The following is a 22,561-nucleotide window of genomic DNA, read 5'->3' as shown; positions in this document are numbered from 1 at the left end:
TTAAATTTTATTCTGGTGGCATACAGAGCCAAAAGTATGAAAATGGTGCCTGTGTCCAAATATATATGGACCTAACTGTATTTATATATATCATAAATAGTTACCTCAAGGGTAGCCCCTGTTAACATGATCTATGTTTGAGCATAGTAAAGGTCTACTAATATACAGAACATTAGTTGATGGAATAGAGGTGGTCCACACCTATCCTGAAAGAGTTCAGGTGGTTGGTGAGGTACTGGTCAAAATATGCTGTTGAATCAGGTTTCAGTGTAAAGTCTACTTCGGAGAGGGGGGCTACATGAGAAATAAAGGTCCTCTCCATTAGGGAGGTGGGGAAACATATATAAAATAAATAAAAAAGGAAAAAACAAAAAGTGAGGAACAATATATGAAAGAGAAAGAATGGATGGAGGAAGAGGACATCAAAGATATTTGAGGTAGGTCCCTAAGGCTAGACACCTACCAAGAATATTAACTAGTTATGGGAATAGAGGGATGAGTGTATTGTATCCAAGAAGCTTGTAAAACAATTCTTATGTGTCTCTAGAAGAACACTGGTAAGTTTTTTGTTACTAAAAAAGGGTATCAACACTCCACGAAGTAAGAGTGTTACTTCCAAGCTTTAGCCCTTGCCTATTTCACCTCTAATAAAAAATAAGTTGCTAGCCTGAACAGGGATTTAGTGAGGTCTGAGGGCTTAAAGTGTTACTAAACCCACAACAGTAAAATCAGTCTGTATATGCAGTTAAGCATGCTTGTTATACTCACTGTGGAACCTAAGGGGTTAATCTCGTGCATTGCGTAAAAAAGCTGTTTGGTTTGGTCTTCTCTGATCCTCCCCTTCTTCTACAGTCCCCGATCCATCTCCTGATAGTACAGAGCCTTGGGGGCACTCTGCACATGCTCATTTTGGTGTGTATTGCTAGAGAGTTTTTGTTTTTCTTGGGAGGGTGCATGTGATCGGCACAGGGCCAATCAGCACTGTCCAGACAGAGGGTCAGGGTTCCTGCAGCCTCATAGTACAGTCATCGGAGAATGAAAACTCCTCCTACAAGCTTTATCCAGACACTAATAGAAGTCACAAGACTGCTATATACTGCTGATGAGCAAATGTATTTAGCGGTTTATATTTATTAAAATAATTGCATTTCCATGTTCTGTGTACTGTGGGAGACCAGATATAGTGAATGCAGGGTCCTGGGTTTAGTAACACTTTAAGTATTCTTTGCAAAGTGAAGCTTTACCTTTACTATATTTTCCTTTAGTAAATCAACCCCAATGCCTTTTAATAGTCATTGCAATATGAAATAATAAAAGTCGCTTTTGGACTCTTTCACCATTGGTCTCTTATTTTATAATGTAAAGAAATAAAAATCTGACAGTCAGAAGACAATGAAAACTCCTCCTACAAGCTTTAACCAGACACTGATAGAAGTTACAAGACTGCTATATACTGCTGACGAGAAAAGGTATTAAGGTATTTAGCAGTTTATATTTACTAAAATAATTGCACTTCCATGTTCTGTGTACTGTGGGAGATCAGATATAGTGAATGCAGGTTCCTGGGTTTAGTAACACTTTAAGAAGGAGCAAAACCACGGGTCCCTTGGGAAAGAGCAATTAAACAGAGTCTGCAAAAGTTTGAGGACTTTGGTCCAAAACCTTGCAAGCATAGCATGGGGTAGGTCCAGCATCTATGTAAGATATCTCCTGAGGCAGTGAAACCACAAAAGAATACATCAGGGAAAGATGGATGTAGATGTGGTAGCTGAGGTGGGACCATGTACTATGTCACAACAGTCCTAAATGCAGGATCATTTGCAGTTGTATTTATAGAAAAAGTGGCAATTGTGGACTAAATCTGTTACTTGGCTTTGGTGCACTGGAGTTCTTTCTGGCTCTCTCGTCTCTACTGTAGGGACAGAATTTGTGCTAGGAAGAGGAGGGATTTGGTGGAGAGGTTGTGCTAGGTGGTGGATCTGGGAGTGAGTGGGGGGGGGGGTTGTACTGGGAGGATGATTTGGGTGGAGGGTTGTGCTAGGTGGGGTATCTGAAGGGTTTGTGCTAGGAGGGGGAAATTGGTTGGGTCGGGGGGGGGGGGTTGGGCTGAGAGGAGGGATGTGGGTTTTTTTTTACAACCTATGGACCACTGAACGCTCCCTCAGAGTAAATTTTAGGGCTTGTTCACACCAGGTGCGGTAACACATGTGAAATCACATATTTTTTCATACCGCACAAAAATGTGCTGCCTTTTGCAGATGCGTGGGGGTGTCATTAATTCTTAATGACATCCCCACGCATCTAGCAAATGCTCATACGTTTTTGCCTGCTATAATACATGGTACCAGAGTACCATGTGTTTTGGTGATGCACAATTTAAAAAATCATGCTGGTGTCCTTTTGCATGTTTCACACGCATAGAGCAGCTCATTCAAAAAATAACGCGCGCTCACGTTCGGACGCACCTCCTGGTGTGAACGAGCCCTCAGACTGGTGTGCTCTGGGATTGTGCGTGATTCTAAAGGGTGCCTCGACTGAACAAAGGTTGAAAAACACTGACCTAACCCACCACAGGACTCTAGCCTCAGTTTTGAATGTAATTATCCAACACAAGGCTATTCTTAGTGAAGAATTACTTGTTTTCCAGTAAGAACTTGATAATATTACTAGAAGTGATTTCGAAAGTTTTTGCTCACACGAGTCACTGCATAAAGTATCAAAGTGACTGAACCATAGAACAAGTCCCAGTTTACAAATATGTCCATCAAAATGTATGCACTATTAGATTTATTATAAGAAACTGTAACTGTTATCCTTAGTAACAGTGTCCTTGGAGAAAAGATTAGAACACTAGCCAAAACTAGGTTCTTTTGTACGATTTTATGACAGTTTATTATAGGCTATTAGAGAGTTTGCCACAGGATGACAAAGCATTTCCCTACAAAACCAATTTATTGATCATGTAACTGCCAATAGTGGCTAACATCCAGCAGACAAACCTGCACTTGAAAGACCGGAGCTATCGGATGTAGAAATAAGCTTCTCATACTGAAGACTGCTGGATGGAAACATTATATGGAGACCTCCCTTTACATTCCAACAACTGCACTGGGGATTGTTCACAGGGCAAGCTAATACATATTGATCACATGTTCTGCAGGTATTATTGGAGTGTGCTCATTGACCTCTGGTGTGAACCCAAATAGTTCCTGACAACACTCATCAACATGGAATTAGACTATTATACTAGGTATGTAAATTGAAAGTTCATACTCCCCTAAATGTATAAAATTTGCTGCTCCCATACATTCTGATAGAACCATTTTAGATCTCAGGAGCCTATAGGCACAGAACATCTTTCATTTTTATCCCCAGACATCAACATTCTAAGCTACCGTCCCTTAGGCTGAAATAAATGTACCTTCTCCTGTCTATTTAGAGGTTCCAGACTGCTTCACCAGGTTTATGTTACCCTTTTGACCTTATTGCAGGTCACACCCAAATTTAGCGTGTAACATGGTTACAAGCAGAACTCCCCCTCATACACACCAAACTGACCGCATGGGGGGGGGGTTCTTGTCCCCGGCAGCAGCTGTCACTTTTGAATTCTGAACAGCTGTGGCCCCACAGCCATGCCACTGATTCACAAAGATCTGTGAATGAATGAACTACGAGTCCCATCTGTCACCTCAGCAGATATGCAGTGATTATCGCACTCAGAGTCCATTGACTCTTCCTCCAGCTCAGAAACTGAAAGTCTATGCCCTAGTAGTCCTTAGCTGGAATCTTCAGGAACCTGTGATCTTCTGACTGCAGTAGCAATGCTTTGCAGGCTCAGTTGCAAAAAGAAAAAGAAAACATTTTTTTCTGCAAATATGGGTGCATGCAGGAATCAGCTAAATGTTGATCAGTGGCACCACAGTGCCCAGCTGGCAATGGTGCTTTTTGACTACTGTACTGAATACCCAAAATAAAAACAGGTGCAGCATTCACCAACCCACCCATCACTTCATCTTTACCTTCTACTTCCTTATCAGCCCTCTTACTCATTAACCATGTGGAGGCTCTTATAGAGCCTATCACCTGAGGGACAAATAAAGAAGCTATATACCTGCTGTCCAGAAAATAGCACTTTTGGCTAGTACATTTCCCCTCCTCTGCCTTAAACTGGAAAGGTGGAATAGCCAGTGGAGCTAAAACAATGTATATAGAAAAAAACAACAGCATTTTAATGACGCTTACCAGGGAGCACCAGGAACTAATCAAGTCTCCCTAGCATTTGTCCTCTTATTTTGTGGCATCCATGTCAGAGGAACATGGCCAAAAATATAAACCTCAAGCTTCTTCCTAAGTGGTAATACTGGAGCAAATCTAGGGCTCATTTAATGGACAAGCATTCTCGTTTTGCTATAACATAGTTTCTCCCAGTTGTGGTTAATTTCCAAATGAGAAAGACCACACAATGCTCCCCTACATGGTTAACTTGTCACAGAAGCTCCTAATCCCACATCAAAGACATGCTTCTGGGTGAAGAAAGCTTTTGAGAGATCCAGAGCTACCAGAACAGGATGCTGGCACAGTGCTGACTTGAGCTACAGGAAGGCCCCTTAAACATCAGCCTTCCACTCAACCATCGATCCTTAGTCAGAACGGCCAATGGAGCCACCAGAGTGTCAAAATTGGGCAATTCTGTAGTACTCTATGTCTAGAAATGCACACATCTGCTTTTTGTAGAATGGCCAAGGCCCAGTCTGTATAGCCATATACCTTGCTGATTTGTAGTGTTACCAGCCCTCCTCCATTGATGCACCCAAAGTAAGTACTTACTCCATTCCTAAGGCAAAGTTTTTGGGGTAAATGGTAAATCCTGCTCTCCTCTGGAAGTCTAATACGGCCAGGACCTTTGGTAAATGAGATTCCCAGCTTATACTAAAAATGGCAATGTCATCTAGCTATACTGAGGTGTATCACCAATGAGGTCATAACAACCTACTCATCAACTGTGAAGTGACTAGCCTCAGGTGATACACAGAGATGAAACAAACCCTCCTACACAACTTCTACCTGTTTATCTGCAACCTATCTGTAATGTACAGCCTTCTACAACACACACAATCTGTCAGCATCTCTCAGCAGCACAAAGCAGGAGGCGGGGAACTGAATTCACACACTGAACAGCTAAGGTAGAAGAGCTCTGTGCCCTGATTGGAGGGAAGGGACACACCCTTACACACTACACAGAGAACAAGCACAGATGTGGCTGTCATTCACAGGATGCGTACCAGAGCTCTCCACCATCTTTACTTGGTGGGGAAAAGCTGTCTCATGTAGATAACAGAGGAACGAGGCAGCAGAGAGAAATCACACTCAGAGGTTTGGATAGAGACAAGTACATTTTATATAAGGATGTGCTTTGCTCATATTTCATGTCTGAAGTTTTCAACCAATGTAAGCTTCTGGAAATTATTGCAGAACTTAGAAATTATTGCAGAGTGCAACTGGGCTTTGTAACCAACACATAAAAGCTCAACCACTCAGTTTTCCCCTGCATCAAAATCTTTGTCACCCCTTGTAAGACAGTCTTCCTCCAAGCCTATGTGGTAAAGCCTGACACAAACCTTGATACCAGGGTTAGTAATGATATCATGCTCAATAACATAAGTGAGCCTGGGTAAATCTGAGAAAATCTCATTGTTCCTTTATTGAAATGCCTTAGCTTCCTGGGTTTGGGCTTTGGACAGTGCGATTGCCTCTTGAATGCTGTACACCACAATCCTAGGCTCAAGTGTCGCATCCACCAGGGTAGTCACTAGCTTTCCAGGGCTTAAAATTTACTTAATAAGGCTGATAAGTTTTGTTCTTGCCTGGTTGGTGAACTAATTCACATCACTCACAATTTTAAATGGGCCTTGCCATCTGGTCAGGAACTTACTTCCCAGTGTGGGAATCAGCACTGCCACACTTTCCCCCACTTTAAAATGCCTTATTCTAGCTGACCTATTTTAATTTTCGATATTGTACCTCTTGGGAACTATGCAAAGGTTCCTTGACCAGTGGCATCACATTAGCGATCCTTTTCATTTGAGAGATGTACTCTAGAACACTCATGTGAAGGGTGAACTCACTCGCCCATTCTTATTTTTCTACATGTCAAGCAATCCCCGGGGACGCTGCTCATATACCAATTAAAAGAGCGAGACCCTTATGGAGTACTGAGGCATCTATGGTAAGCAACAGTGCTGGCAAGCCAAATCTTTCCCACTCTTTTCTACCACAAGCTTAAGTATGACTTTTAGAGTCTTGCTTAGGCATTTGATCAGGCCATCTATTTGTAGATGGTAGACAGGCATGCGCAACTGCTTAATCTGAGACAGTCTGCAAATATCTGCCATAATCCTCCACTTAGTGTTCTGGTTTGTAAGAATTTCTGTGGGAAAACCTGTCCTAGTAAACACTTGTAACAGTTCACAGGTGATCATTTTGGACAAGGTATTCGGCAGAATAGCTTCAGGGTATCAGGCGATATAGTTGAGGATCACCAATATGTACTGGGGTACTCAGCTTTTACCAGTGGGCCTACCAAATCCATGCCTATATGTTTAAATGGACTTTCAACTACAGAGGTACAAAAGAGCTGTAAAAGTACCACAACAAAATGGTTAACTGGCAGGCGGGACAACGTGCAGTCTTTCTTTAATTCAGCTTTCAACCCTGGCCAGCAGAACTGGTCAGTGATGCATGACTGTTTTCTCAGTCCCCAGGTGTCCCCCAAATATTATGTGCCAGATTGAGGACTTCAGTGACTTGACAAAGCAGGTCATTATTGACTGCAAAATGAGGCTACTGCTCATTTGCACCCAGCACCTTGGGGAACACCATTTATGTTCTTTTGCCTGGGTCAGAGAAGAAATTTGCATCTGGACAGTGGCAAATGCCCCCTTGGACATGTCCAGGTCAGGGAGGACAGGACTAGATGCAGCCTCCCGTATCTGGGGAGCCACAGTTGCCACATATAGCCACCAATACAAGAGAATGGCTGTTCACAGCTGTACTTGTGTAAAATCAGCAGTTACCCGCGCATGCATGTATAGCATATTCCCCAAATGCATCCCTTTAGTGTTCTGGAAAATATGCTGTATGCACATGTATGGGTAAAGCCAATGCAGAAGTGATCAACGTTTACACAAAGGCCACAAAGTCATTTGCTTGTATTGGTAGCTGTACATGGAACCTGTGCCTCCCAGGGTGGGGGAAAGCTCCAAGGATTTTATGTTTGAGAACATGGGAGCTAATAAACATAAGGGTGCATGAGGCCATAGAGTCAAGACCTGAACTGCTGGAATGTGCAGCACTAGATAACCCAAATGCTGAAACACACTAATTGTACTGAAATTCAGAAAAAAAACAGCATGCACTTTTTTCATACAATATTCACTAACATTATAAAATATGAAAATATGAAAATATTGCAGGTAATGTGACTAATGTGACTATTTCAGCTTCTTCCAAGAAAAGCATCAGAATGACACATAGAACCATGTGTATAGAACCAGAGTGATATTCCATTCTTCAGTATAAAGTACAGGCAATACAATCAGATGCAGATTCTACTATGAAAACTAGGCATACAAAAAAATCCTTTAAATATTATTTATCTATATCATGGCTATATGTACTATTTATATAAATATATGAAACATATCTGGTTAAGAGTATAGAATTTAAAAAATTAAATCAGAACAACAGCAATATTACCATAAAGTATCGAAATATAGCTAAAAAACTTTATTTCGTATCAGTTCTCCCATTTTCGTTTAAGCCCATGGGCGAGTCTTCTAATTACTGAAAAGACCTGTTACCCCAAACTTAATCTTCTAGTTATATGCCATTATATAGCTGACAAACTCTCATCAATATATATACACAAGTCTAATTTACGATTTATCTCATAATGGTTAAATCAACTAAACAAATAGCAGAACGCACATTCCAATTAAAATTGACATATTCATTGTTATGGTTGTCCTTAAGACGTGGTAATAGAAATAAATGCCCACACGCATTATTTTCAATAGTTTTTGTATATCTTATATTAAATCAGTTGTGCTACACTGGACGGTTTAAATACAAGCAGAACATTTTACTAGTTGTTGAAAAAATACCTTTCACTCCTCCAAATGACCCATGAGTCATGTTACAGGCTGTTCGTTGAAGATTATGTTCATACATCAGTTTAATCTGATACTGATTGCCATGCTCTGCATTTCCTAATGTACCTTTAAAAAGACAAATGGAAGAGATATATAAATATATTAGTAAAAATAGGAGGCAAATTTGAACCGGATTTGCTACAAACACTATTTATGTTACATAGATGAAAACAATCTGATTAAAACTGGGGCTTGTTTCTTGAAGTGTTTTAAAAAGCAACTTTCTTAATGGCAACTGATCAGATTCAGTTTTGTACTGGAAAAAACAGCTACAAGGTCAATATAAAATGCCAGTATTTGTTGTGGGTAAAATAGTGGTCTTTTTTCAGACACGCAAGGCCGGATTTGCCACACGGCCACCGAGGCCAGGCCTCGGGGCGGCAGTGGTGCAGGGGCAGCGCCGTTTCTGCGGCGACTTCGCAGCCGCCCTCCCCCTTTCGGGCTGCCCGTTAATGTTCATTAGGGGCACTGGTGCCCGTAGAAAAGATGGCCGCGAGCCGCCCACTACTGCGCATGCGCCGTTCCGAAGACGGCCGGGCTCAGGAAAGCTTGTACGTGCTCGGCCGGGCGGCGCATGCACAGTAGCGTGATTGCGCCGCCCGGCGCCATTTTTGAAAAGAAATGTCTCCAACCTGTGTGCCGCGGCGCCTCTGCTGCCGGGCCGCAGAGGTGACAAGTAATGTCAGTAGGGAGGCGGCGGGGGAGAGAGATGACATCTGTCATTGCCTGCACCGCTGTTCCACCCTCCTCCATCTGGTGGCAGCCAGGCAGCTTGGCAAGTGACATCCCCATCTGGTGGCAGTGTGGCAAGTGACATCTCTATCTGGTGGCAGCTTGGCAAGTGACATCCCCATCTGGTGGCAGCCAGGCAGTGTGGCAAGTGACATCCCCATCTGGTGGCAGGCAGCGTGGCAAGTGACATCCCCATCTGGTGGCAGGCAGCGTGGCAAGTGACATCCCCATCTGGTGGCAGGCAGCGTGGCAAGTGACATCCCCATCTGGTGGCAGGCAGCGTGGCAAGTGACATCCCCATCTGGTGGCAGGCAGCGTGGCAAGTGACATCCCCATCTGGTGGCAGGCAGCGTGGCAAGTGACATCCCCATCTGGTGGCAGGCAGCGTGGCAAGTGACATCCCCATCTGGTGGCAGGCAGCGTGGCAAGTGACATCCCTATCTGGTGGCAGGCAGCGTGGCAGGGCTCCCAATGATTCTGCATTATGGTGAGTTGAACTATTTCATTTTATATTACAATGTAATGATAGAAATAATGCGTTTCAATCATCATGACACCATACCAGCCATGGTGCCGGGGATGATTAAAGCACTAACGCCAGCCATTGCCCTAAAAATTTGCCCGCAAAAAATCCTTACTCCTCGCGGGGGGGCGGCATTGAAGGACCCAGCCTTGGGGCAGCAAAGGGAGTAAGGCCCCTTTCACACTGGGGCGGTTTGCAGGCGTTATTGCGCTAAAAATACCGCCTGCAAACCGCCCCAAAACAGCCTCCGCTGTTTGTTCAGTGTGAAAGCCCGAGGGCTTTCACACTGAAGCGGTGCGCTGGCAGGAGAAGAAAAAATCTCCTGTCAGCCGCATCTTTGGAGCGGTGAAGGAGCGGTGTATTCACCGCTCCTAAACCGCTCCTGCCCATTGAAATCAATGGGACAGCGCGGCTATACTGCGGCAATACCGCGGCTATAGCCGAGCTATACGAGTGGTTTTAACCCTTTTTTGGCCGCCAGCGGGGGGTTAATACCGCACAGCTAGCAGCCGAATACCGCGGTAAAACAGTGCTAAAAATAGCGCTGTTTTACCGCCGACGCCCCCTACTGCCCCAGTGTGAAAGGGGCCTAAATCCGGGCCTGCAGACACGTGAAAAAAAGAAAAAAAGATTCTCCTATCTTGCTGGCAGGTTGAGCTTCATGCACCTACTAATTTTCCTGATTATTCTAAGCTACCGGTACTTTGTTGAAAAAAAAAAAAAGCCAATTATTTAGAGGTCGCAATAGCTCAAGAAGAAAATGTTACCCCAACATTTCATATTCTCGATATGTATGTTGTACCATGTACTTGTGTTGAAAAGTATCCTGTTCTCTATGTATTTCTTTCTATGTATGAAATTCCTGGTGATCTTGCTAGCCCCCCTGCTTTCCTATTTTAAACTTACCATACTAGGCATAGAGGCACATCCTTCCCCGTGTGGTCAGTAGTTTGGCTGTGCTGGGAGCACAGCCTGCCTGTCCTATGGATTATAGCTTACAGCTATAATCCAAAATTCAGTATCTCATAAAAAAAATTAGATTATTACAAAAGACTAATAAAAGTAAAGGATTTTTAATACAGAAATGTTGGCTTACTGAAAAGTATGCCCATGTACAGTATAGTATGCACTCAATACTTGGTTGGGGCTCCTTTTGCATAAATTACTGCATCAATATGGCGTGGCATGGAGGCGATCAGCCTGTGGAACTACTGAGGTGTTATGGAAGCCCAGGTTGCTTTCAAAGCAGCCTTCAGCTTGTCTGCATTGTCTGGTCTGGTGTCTCATCTTCCTCTTGACAATACACCATAGATTCTCTATGGGGTTTACATCAGACGAGTTTGCTGGCCAATCAAGCACAGCGATACCATGATCATTAAACCAGGTATTGGAACTTTTGGCAATGTGGGCAGGTGCCAAGTCCTGCTGGAAATTGAAATCAGCATCTCCATAAAGCTGGTCAGCAGAGGGAAGCATGAAGTGCTTTAGAATTTCCTGGTAGAGGGCTGCACTGACTTTGAACTTGATAACACACAGTGGACCAACACCAGCAGATGACATGGCTTCCCAAATCATCACCGACTGTGGAATTTCACACTGGACCTCATGCAACTTGAATTCTGTGCCTCTCCATTCTTCCTCCAGACTCTGGGACCTTAATTTCCAAATGAAATGCAACATTTTCTAGTCAGTGATGATTTGGGGAGCAATGTCATCTGCTGGTGTTGCTCCACTGTGTTTTATTAAGTCCAAAGTCATCGCAGCCCTCTACCAGGATATTTTAGAGCACTTTATGCTTACCTCTGCTGACCAGCTTTATGGAAATGCTGATTTCATTTTCCAGCAGGACAGTGCAGCATGATCATATGATTGGTATGGCGGTGAGTTTACTGCGGCAAGTTTACTGACTGGTGACAGTATGAAATTAAACATTTTTGCTCAATTTTGTTTAACTTTTTTTTTTTTCCTTTTTTTTTTTTAAATTTTGTTTTTACATACTGTGACCAGAGCAGTACAGTGTTACTATGGTGACACTGTACTACTATGGGAAGTGATCAGGAATTCTTTTTTTTTTTTACACTATGGTTGCCTAGAACAGTGATGATCACTGTAGTAAGTAATCATTTTTCTGAATGGTATCCATATAATCATAGTCATTCATTGGGTACTATTGTAAAAGCTGTGATTGGCCACAGCTATCACATGGCAGTGTGATTGGCCCTATCTGTGCCCTTTGATCACTGTGACCAATCACATAGATCATCACAATAGTACACAATGAATGGCTATAAATGAAAGCCATTCATTGTGTACAGCTGTCATGTGATTGGTCACAGCAATCACATGGTACTGGGGCAGGCCCTTTACAATTATCTTTTTTTCCGGTGAGGCAGACACAGCAAGTGACAAATCGCACTCTGCCATTTGGCGTCCACCCAGGATGGGAAAGCTCCCACTCACCCTTCTTTTGTCTATAGGCCATGCAGGAAACAGTTCAACAGCACTTCTGGACTGGACTGAATTTACTGAGAAGCATTACCAGTGAGCAAAAATACCCAAACCATCTATATAATATATATATCTATATATACACACACATATGTATACACACACATATGTACACACACACACACACTGCTCAGCATAAATTAATACACCCCTTTTGAAAAGTAAGATATTAATCAATATCTCAATTAACACAAGAACAATTTCTAAAATTATGACATTTGAACTGAAAGAACATCTGTTTAGCTCATTACATGACAGTAAGGTTAATATTATAACATAGATTACAAAATCTTTAGTTTTACTAAAATTAGTTGCAAAAATGAATACGCCCCACAACAAAAACTACTAATCTAGTATTTTGTATGACCTCCATGATTTGCAAGGACAGCACCAAGTCTTCTAGCCATGGAATGAACAAGTTGGTGTCAGAAACCATGAATCAGACCAAGACAGAAGGACAGTTAAATCACATGTTGTTTAATAATAAAAGTAACTAGAACAAATATAGTCAAAACATAGCCAAAGTTCGGTAACCGGAATGGATAGTCAGACAAGCCAGAAAGTCAGGAAGCCAGGAATCAGCGCAGTGGAACAGCAAGCAGGATCTGGAGCCAGAAGGAACGTCAGCCAAGCAAGTCTTTAACAGGCACACAGGAGAGAAACTCTGTGATGTTGACCAGGCGAAGGCAGAGATCATCTGGACTTGCTTAAGTAAGCAGGACTGACAAGCAGGATATCATCAAGAGGTGAGTCACTGTGGAGAGAAAGGAGCTGGCAATTAACCAACACCTGATCGGCCAGCTCAGAGAAAGAAGGGCTGAGCCCAGCCCTGACAGTTGGTGACATATTGCAACATCTATCTTTTTCCATTCTTCAAGAATGACCTCTTTTAGTGTCTGGATGCTGGATGGAGAGTGATGCTCAACTTGTCTCTTAAGAATTCCCCATAGGTGTTCGATTGGGTTCAGATCAGCAGACATACTTGGCCACTGAATAACTTTCACCTTGTTCTTTTTCAGAAATGCAATAGTGGCCTTAGATGTGCGTTTTGAATCATTGCCATGTTGGAAAAGTGCACGACGACCAAGGGCACAGAGTGAAGGTAGCATCTTCTCTTTCAATTCAGTACATCCGTAAATTCATGATACCATCAGTGAAATGCTGCTCCCCAACACCAGCAGCACTCATGCAGCCCCACAGGAGGACACTGCCTCCACTATGTTTCACTGTAGGCACCATGCATTTTTCCTTGTACTCCTCACCTTAGCAACGCCATACAATTTTGAAGCCATCAGTTTCAAAAACATTTATCTTGGTCTCATCACTCCACAGTACAGAGTCCCAGTAGTCTTCTTTTTCAGCATGGGCCCTGGCAAATTCTAGGTGGGCTTTTTTGTGCGTGGGCTTTAGGAGAGGCTTCCTTCGTGGACGACACCCATGCATGCCATTCCTCTACAGTGTACGCCGTATTGTTTCACGGGAAACAATTACCCCAGTTTGGCTTACTACTTCTTTAGCTACCGCAGTGAACTTACATGGCGATTTTCTTTAACCCTTCTTATCAGAAGATGCTCCTGTCGAGGTAGTAACTTCTGTGGACGACCGGGATGTCTCTGTGAAATGGTTGCAATTGCATCTAGCTGATCTCTTTGTAGCCTTCACTTTTCTTCAGTAAAGAAATTAATTTTATTTCTCAGGCCTTGTGACATTTCTCTTCCTTGTGGTGCCATTGCTGATAGCATGAAATGGGAATGGGTTTTCTTTGTTAAAAGTATACCTAAAGGCAAAACGTTTTGGACAGAGTGTAGAGAGATTAGAACACCCGTCAGGTTTTTATTGCTGTCTGTGCCCCCATTGGGGAGATTTGCCCTCTCAATTTGTCCTGTTTACCATCATTGAAAGTGAAAGTAAAAGAAAATGCAAAATTTTGGGTTGTCCCCAGAAAAGTAATGGAGAGGAAATCTTCCAATGGGATACTAGTTCCTGTGCCCTGGGGGTCCCAAGAAATTCCCTTTATGTGCAAGGATTTCCTCTCACTTTCCGTTTGGCTATGGGACAGGAAGTCAAGGAAAATCTCGGCAATGGGACACAGATGGTGTAAAAAAATCTGACAGGGGTTATAACCCTCCCTTACTCTATCCAAAATGAAAAAAAAACATTTTGCCAATAGTTCTACTTTAAGTAACGCCCTTTTATAATCAATTGTCTGCTGACTCACCTGTAGTTGAATTCTTGTTAATTTTGTTGTCTAAAATTTAGCTTTGCTCCTAAGACTTTCATTGGGGTGTATACCTTTTTGCAACATGGTTTTGAATGAATTTGTTAAGAAAAATACTTTTTTTTGTGTGTGCAAATGAACAAATCTTGGTTGCAATCAATGGGCCGCATTTGTGGGAGTATTTTGCAGTATAGTGTCTCATAGAAAATGTTGATTCTGAAAGGAGAGTAAAGGTTTTCTGACAAATCTGTTGGGGTGTACTCATTTGTACACAGCAATCTATATATATATTTTTTATAATATATATATATATATATATATATACACATACACACACACACATACATACATATATATATATATATATATATATATATATATATATATATATATACACGTTTTGCATTGCATTTTTTTTTTTATAAATAGCATGGGTTGTTTTATAAGATGAACGGTAACATATACTTTTAGACCCCTTTCACATTGGGGCGGTTTACAGGCGTTATTGCGCTAAAAATACCGCCTGCAAACCGACCCAAAACAGCCGCTGCTGTTTGTTCAGTGTGAAAGCCCGAGGGCTTTCACACTGAAGCGGTGCGCTGGCAGGAGAGAAGAAACAAACTCCTGCAAGCCGCATCTTTGGAGCGGTGAAGGAGCGGTGTATTCACCACTCCTAAACCGCTCCTGCCCATTGAAATCAATGGGGCAGCGTGGCTATACCGTGGCAATACCGCGGCTATAGCCGCGTTATGTGAGCAGACATAACCCGGAGGTTAAAACCGCACCGCTAGCGGCTGAATACAGCCGCAAAAACGACGGTAAAACAGCGCTAAAAATAGCGCTGTTTTACCGCCGACGCCCCCACCGCCCCAGTGTGAAAGGGGCCTAACATATCAATGAATGATCATAGAAGTGAATCAATCCCATTCCATGTCTGTGTATTAATACAGCTCTGTGCAGTGTTTTAATCAAAGTGAGAAAGACTAAGGATAATTATTCTCTTACTCATTCTACTTATCATTTCATATTACTCAACCTTGAATAATCATTCTGATTTTTATGACTTGTTGACATCTATAATATATAGAATATAATATGACATAAATAATATAAGATCTGCTTCCCTTACTAGAAAACAATCCATGAAATATTAAATAAAAAACCTGGATTTAATAGTGCCTTCAAAGTCTGCCACGTCTATAGAGAAATCGGTTGTTGAAACCCATAAGGATTTCTTTACTAAAATGAAGGGATAGGAAAGTCAACAGAGTACAACTCTAATGCCGCGTACACACGACCGGTTTAGCCGTCGGAATAAACTCCGACAGTTTCTCCAACGGAATTCCATTCAAGCGATCTTGCCTACACACGGTCAACCCAAAGTCCGACCGCCCAGAACGCGGTGACGTACAACACTTACAACGGCACTATAAAAAGGAAGTTCAATAGCCAGTAGCCAATAGCTTCCGTCTCGTACTTGCTTCAGAGCATGCGTCGTTTTTGGTCCGTCGGACCAGCATACAGACAATCAGTTTTCCTGATAGGAATTGGGTCCGTCGGGAATATTTAGAACAAGTCAAAAATAAGTCCGATGAGGCCTACACACGATCGGTATATACGATGAAAAGCTTCCGTTTGACTTTTTCTGTCAGACATTCCACTCGTGTGTACGCGGCATTACCCTTCTTATAAAGTGCACCTTCCCAGCAAACAGCTTACTTTAACACACATGGGTGTATGAGGTGTCAAAAGACGTGTAATACATGTTATTGGCTTTACACTGCCCTACTACAGAAGTACTACTTTTGAAAAATTTGTGTAATGATTCAAAGCATTTTTAGATTCTGAGACACTACAGGGTTCCCTTGTAGACAAGCCCCTCGGTTTTATATTTTAATGAAGCAGAAGGTTACCAACACACCTGTACCTGGCCATGACATAATTAAAGACCAACTCTGGGAAATTCTCCCTTGCAGTGAGTGGGGCTGTGCCCACATGAAGGGCTGACTGCTTGTTTAGGTCTAGGGTAGAGTAAAAACACTTTGGACCCTGCACCCTGGTCTTGATGATGTCAGGACCTTAGACCACTGGAGAATAGTGGAGAACACACTTTGGGGACTGGTTTAGCATTGCAGAAGACTGGGTAAGTAAATCTACTTTTCCATGTCCCCTAGACCTATATGAGCAGTTAACCTATGGAGTGCAGGTGCAGCCCTACGTCAACTGAGAATTTTCAAGTGTCCTGTTTTCAGGTTTTAACAGCAAGTGGCTTTCTCACGAATTGGCATTAGGAATGAAAGGTCGCACATATGAGTAAAAGGAGGCAATTTTTCAACAGGCCACACAAAATTCTGTATGTGAACCAGATCAATGGCCACAATGATCCCTGATCTGAGTTGTCCAATAAAGAACATGGCTACACATAAGATCTATTGGCCCACGACAGGCCTTTTAAAAAGAGGAGATGTTGTCCTACTTTATTTTAGGATTCGATATGTAAATGTTTTAATAATTACCTGAGACAGAATATACACAGAGTTTTCTTGGATGTAATACAGCAAGATGGAGAAGTTCAGTACCCCTACAAGAGACAGATAGATATAAATAAAATTCTATATGATAAGTAGTTAAGCAAAGGAAACATTACAAAAAAAGGTATTGGTTTTACATGAAAACACACAAAGAAAGGATTTTATCTTATCAGCAAAAATAAACTGCAAGCTGAATACATATCAGAAGGTGCTAATTCAATTTACAAATATTGTACGCAAAATATCTATACCCATTCGAAATCTGAGATACTGGTCAAGGTACAGAAGAGTTATTAGCCAAAATGTTAAAGTATATGTTAACCCGAACAATGAACTTTACTTATGACAATTGTGCGGTCATACAACGCTGTACCCAAACAAAATTGTTATAATTTTTTTTGAGACAGATAGAGCTTTCTTTTGGTGGTATTTATTCACCACTGGGGTTTTAATTTTTTGCTAAACAAACGAAAAAATACTGCAAATTTGGGGGGGGGGGGAGTTTTTCTTTAGTTTCGGTCATAACATTTTGTAAAAAAGAATTATTTTTCCTTCACTGATGTGCGCTGATGAGGATGCACTGATGGGCACTGATAGGCTGCACTGATATGCATCACTGATGGGCACTAACAGGCACTAATGATAGGCTGCAACTGACAGGCATCACTGGTGGGCACTGTTGGAGCTGCCCTGATCATCAGGACACTGATCAGTGCCCTGATTATCAGTGTAGATGTCCCATGTGTGGATTTGCCGGTTATTGGCTCAATGTCACTCGCTGTCAGCGTGAGGAGAGGATAGCCGTTAAACGCCAAATCCTGTTTGCACTGTGATCGGGCACAGCTAATCAAGTGGTAAAGAGTCACTGTGATAGGCTCCTTACCCTGATAAGTGATCACAGGTCACTGCTGATGCATGCCTCCCGGCAAAGTGCAACCATGCTGTAGCCGACATTTAGGTATTGCATGTTCATGAACAGGTTAAATATGCCATTGAGACATTTTGTTATACCTGTAAGGATATTTTAGCTTGCTGTCCACCATTTTAAAAGACTGTATGCATTTTAGAATAATATGTATATGTGACGTTTATGAGAAGTTAAGTTTCAATTTCTTATAAATGGTTTGATTTTCCCGAAATGATGTACGAAGCCTTTTCCTGTTGTTAGTTTCTATATGAGTTATTAATATTCTATTTTTGCTTGTTTTAAACATCCTGTATGCCTGTATGTCTGTATCTTTACCATATATTAATGAAAGGGTTGGAGTTTTGTTGTGATGTCATTTTGGTTATAGAAGTGGAAACACGGAAATAAATTGGCAGATCATTCTGAGAATTGCATGCCTTGTATGCGTATCATAATTTCCATCGGAATGGTCTCCAGATCTGAATGGGTTTGAAGGAACACTCTAGGCAGGATATCATACGAGGGTTCACTTGCTTTTAGAACATACTTACACCCCATCAGCTTCGGTGTCAGAAGTGGGATAGTCATCATTATCTAAGTTAGTCTAAGTCCGGTGAGTGATTTAATTATTATTATTTCTCTTACCATGACTTTTAGTTTAAAAGACCGTTTCCCTATATGGGATTAACAGAAGGTGTAGTGTTAAAAACATTTATGTAAATGTATGAACCTCGGTAGAAGTCCGTTCGGGTGGCGGCAGTGTAAGGAACTCTGAGATAGTTCCAAAGGGACTCTGAGATCGTTCCAAGGGGTTCTGAAAAGCCCAAAGTAATATAATACAGTACTGTAAGAAGTTTGATAAAGATATGTGATAGAGTGTGCCAGAAAAACCCAAACCTCTTTGCTTGCCTTTCTGTCGCTTAGAAGTAATTAAGGAGATAAAATAAGTAGATAAAATAAGGTAATCTGTTTGTCTGTGTGGAATTTGTCATGTGTCATAAGGTAAGATGATACCTTTCCATTGCATTTTTTTTATAATGAAACGTAGAGTGATGCTACAATATTTGGTGATGTATTGATGCTGACTTTTAATGATTTATATATGAATGCTTTGACTCTAAAGTATAAGATATAACCTGTATCGTATTGTAGTTTGCAGGATGATTCTGGCATTGATTCAGTGAGTAAAAATATTTTCTTTTCCTTGCTGTAATCGCACGTTCAGTGTCATCTTAGGGAAAGTAAAAAAAAAAAAAAAAGTGTCTCAAAAGTGTCCTGACTGTATTACTGGTTTGTTATTCTGGTATACTGGTCCTCAGACATATCTTGTAGCCAGTGTTCTGGGAGGTTATTATTTGAAACTAGGAAAGGGACCCTTATTTAGAGAAGGCAAACCACTGGTTTAAGTTTTAAGGTTTATTTACATAACAAACTTGTGTTTCAAGGAGGATTGACAGTGCAGGGAGTAATATCACTTATTCGAAGAGCAGGGGAGACTTATCAAGTCTGTCCCAGGTCTTTGAAGTATTGTGACATTAGGGACGTTTTTTCTAATTAAAATATGGGTAGAGTGTTAAAAACACTTTTTTAAGGTAATACATAAATTGGTGAGGCTAACTTTTAATTAAAACATGCTATTTGAATAATTCTTTTTGCTACTGACATCTCTTGCGAAGGGGAAGTTAGGTGCAAAATTTGGACATTTGACTTTTTGCCAACAGGGTTCAAGTACTAATATCTCACTGACTGTAATAGATAGTGGGGAATTGTTTGTGGCATTAGTACTACCGCAATTGAAGGCACTGTTTGAACCTGTGGGCACACACCAAAAAAAAAAAAAAAAAGACTCAGTATCTAATTAGAATGTTTAGAAAGAAAAATAAATATGTATGTTGTAGAGATCGGCTGGACCGAGGCTCCCTATAGTATCCAAGCCCATACATTGTTCATGATGGGTTTAGCAGAGTCATAGGATGGTAAATTAAGGGTTAAATCAACCTTCTCTATGTCTGTACTTTGTGCCTAGAGGCTGCACACGCTGTAGAGGGTCAGAGTACAAAACAGTTTTAAAACAAGCAGCAGACATAGAGGAAAAAGAGGAAGTAACTATGCAGTTAGTTAGACTGAAGCGAGCTTTCACTAACAAATCATCACTCCCCACCTGCAGTAGCTTGCAAACAGAAATCATCAGAGTTAGTATTGGAATTTTGGAAGGGATTCCAAGAAGTCTGGACACAAGATGCCGGACTTAACACTCAAGATGAAATGCACAGTCTTTTAATACAGACTTATCTCAGTAACCTTGCCCCTAAATATGCACTCACTGTGAGACAGTAGATGTCAGACTGGGCTACAAAGAGTATGACTGACTTTCAAAAAAAAAAAAGTTGACTGAAAAAGATGCAGCGGGATGTTTTGACATCCCAAAACAAACACCAGTACCAACGCATTATCAAAATGATTTCTTAGGAAATCAAAGGGGAAACTTTTATAAAAAAGAGGGAGTTACATACAGAGAAAAAGAGGATTTCTTAAAGAAAGGAATCTTAAGGGAAATTGTCTCGCCTTACAATACTCCCATTAACCCGGTAAAGAAGGCAAATGGTGAATATAGGTTTGTACAAGACCTAAGGGACATCAATAGCCTAGTGGTACTGATTGACCCAGTAGTGCCTGATGTGCCATCAATACTTACCGCCATACCATACGATGCAGAGTATTTTACTGTGATTGATTTAAAGATTTTTTTTTTTTTCATCCCTGTAGACGAGGAGACACGGCCACTGTACTCCAAGTCACCCTTGGGCCCTGGACTGCCCCTCATGGTTCTGTACTGTTGCAGTATTTTGATGATTTTTTGATTTGTAGTTCTTCAGAGGAGGACTGCCGAGCGGATAGCCTATCTTTATTGAAATGGTTACATGTATGTAGTTACAAAATGTTTAAGAAAAAGTTACAATGGTGAAAAAAAAAAAAAAAAAACAGTTGAATATTTGTGCTCACAAAAGGAGAAAGAAGAGTCAGTCACAAAAGAGCTGCGGCTCTGATGGGTCTGCCCCACCCACTTAACAGGAAGGACATGCTCACCTTCCTAGGTATGATTGGCTACTTCCGCCAATGGATACCTGACTGCTCTTTCAATGACAATATATTGAGACAAGCAACCCTCTCTGAAATGTCTGATACTGTAAAATGGTCTGATGAAATGTTAAATGCTTTTGCCATGTTGAAATGGTTACCAGCCCGAGCCTCGGCCTCCTTGAATATGGCAAAATGTTTCACTTGTTTGCCAGGGAAAATTGCAGAACCATGGCGGGAGTATTGGCCCAGGAACATGGTGGGAGACTGCGCCCTGTAGTTTTTTTCTCAAAGATGGTCCCGGTGTGCTCTAGCGTCCTGTGCAATGGTGGTTGAGATGGCCACTTCTTTCACTCAGGGACACGACACCACACTTCACATCACCCACAATGTGTCAATCTTGTTGAAAAATGTACATTCACAGCACATGTCTGCTCAGAGGTTGAGCGGATATGAGGTAATTTTGCTGTCCAATCCAAAATTGCACATCAACTATGCTTCTCTCACTGCAGGCCCAGCACCCATTTTAAACGCCCTTTTAGGATTAAAAAGGAGAACAGGATGAGGTTGTGCCATAACATGACTGCATAAACCTCATTCATCAAGACACATCACCCAGGTCTGAATTATCTTCCACAGCACTACCAGACACACAGAATGTTTTTGTGGATGGTTCTTGCTCTAGGCTATAGTACACTGAGAGCACACACAGGCCAACAGACAGAGATAGCCAGGGGAAATGAGCAGGTCTGGCTGACCTTGCTGCTAAACAAGCTGCTATCTCACAGACAGCAGACATCCAAATTGCTATGCTGATACCTGACCTATCCCCATTTGAACAGTCACTTGCAGATCTCCAGGATTATGCATCAAATTGTGAGTTAAGGGACTGGAATGGAAAGGGTGTGTAGAGAGATCCAAGGTCTGGACTTCTCTGCAAAGAGGGGAAACCATGTATACTAACAGCAAGTGCATTCACAGTACCACAGAATAGACCACGGAATAGGCCACGCAGGTATACAAGTCACGGCTGATCTCACACACATGCCCAAACTAGGCAAAAGACAGGAATATCTTTTGATAATTGTGGACATGTTCTCAAATGGTCCAGCTTTTATAGCCAGGGTCTGCCAGGACTTGATAAAAACTCTCAAGATAGAATGGAAGTTTCACATTCCCTACCACCCTCCAAGTTCAGGAATAGTAAAAAGAATGAATAGAATAAAAGACAAGATAAGAAAAGCCATAGGAGGAACATTTGCCAACTGGAGAAAGGTTCTCCCAGCAGTCCTGGCAGAAATACGTTTTTTGAAGTTTTGATGGGTAGACCTTTCCCCACCCCATAGGCCAGAGCACCTTCAATGGTAGAAAAGGGAGATTTAGACTTAATACAGGAAGAATATGTAAGAAAACTGGTTGAAATATTGGATACAGTCAAAGAAATGTTGCTCGCACCTTTCCTTTTTCTTCACAGGAAGCTACTCACCTCTTCAAGGAGGGAGAGACCGTGGTGGTCCAACAGCTGAACAGAAATAAGAAGCGAGAGTATCCCTTTGGACCTCCTACCACAGCGGTTGCAGTGACCAGAACAGCTATCCTGGTGGATAACTGCCAGTCCTGGATCCATGTCAGCCGAGTGAAAAAGGTTGCCCAAAGCCCCAAGAGCAGGAAGGAGATCCTAAACACAGGAGGCCCTCAAGCAGAAGTCCAAGCAGATGAAGGAGGAGTTCCTGGAAAAGCAGGTCCGGCCAGAGAAGATGACCTCGCTTATTTCACCACATACAGCATTTTGCTTGCCGTTCCTGATCACCCTGATAGTGTTCCCGCCCACTTGGATCATCACTAACTGTATTT

General features: G+C 41.8%; 1 protein-coding gene across 5 annotated transcripts in view; it reads right to left on the bottom strand.

The window, feature by feature from the left end:
* BBS9 (Bardet-Biedl syndrome 9) overlaps positions 1 to 22,561 on the bottom strand; it is a 580,121-nt gene that overhangs the window by 498,146 nt on the left and 59,414 nt on the right. For all 5 annotated transcript variants that reach the window (XM_073630475.1, XM_073630476.1, XM_073630474.1 and 2 more), the window contains exons 5-6: positions 16,708 to 16,772; positions 8,163 to 8,276 (exon numbers count right to left, since the gene is read on the bottom strand). In XM_073630475.1, the coding sequence (XP_073486576.1) occupies positions 8,163 to 8,276; positions 16,708 to 16,772 (179 nt within the window). The remainder of the gene's footprint in view (positions 1 to 8,162; positions 8,277 to 16,707; positions 16,773 to 22,561) is intronic.

Source organism: Aquarana catesbeiana, linkage group LG05, assembly GCF_042186555.1.
Source record: "Aquarana catesbeiana isolate 2022-GZ linkage group LG05, ASM4218655v1, whole genome shotgun sequence".
NCBI lineage: Eukaryota > Metazoa > Chordata > Amphibia > Anura > Ranidae > Aquarana > Aquarana catesbeiana.
Note: the sequence above shows the minus strand (reverse complement) of the source record. Positions and strands in the feature narration are given on the sequence as shown.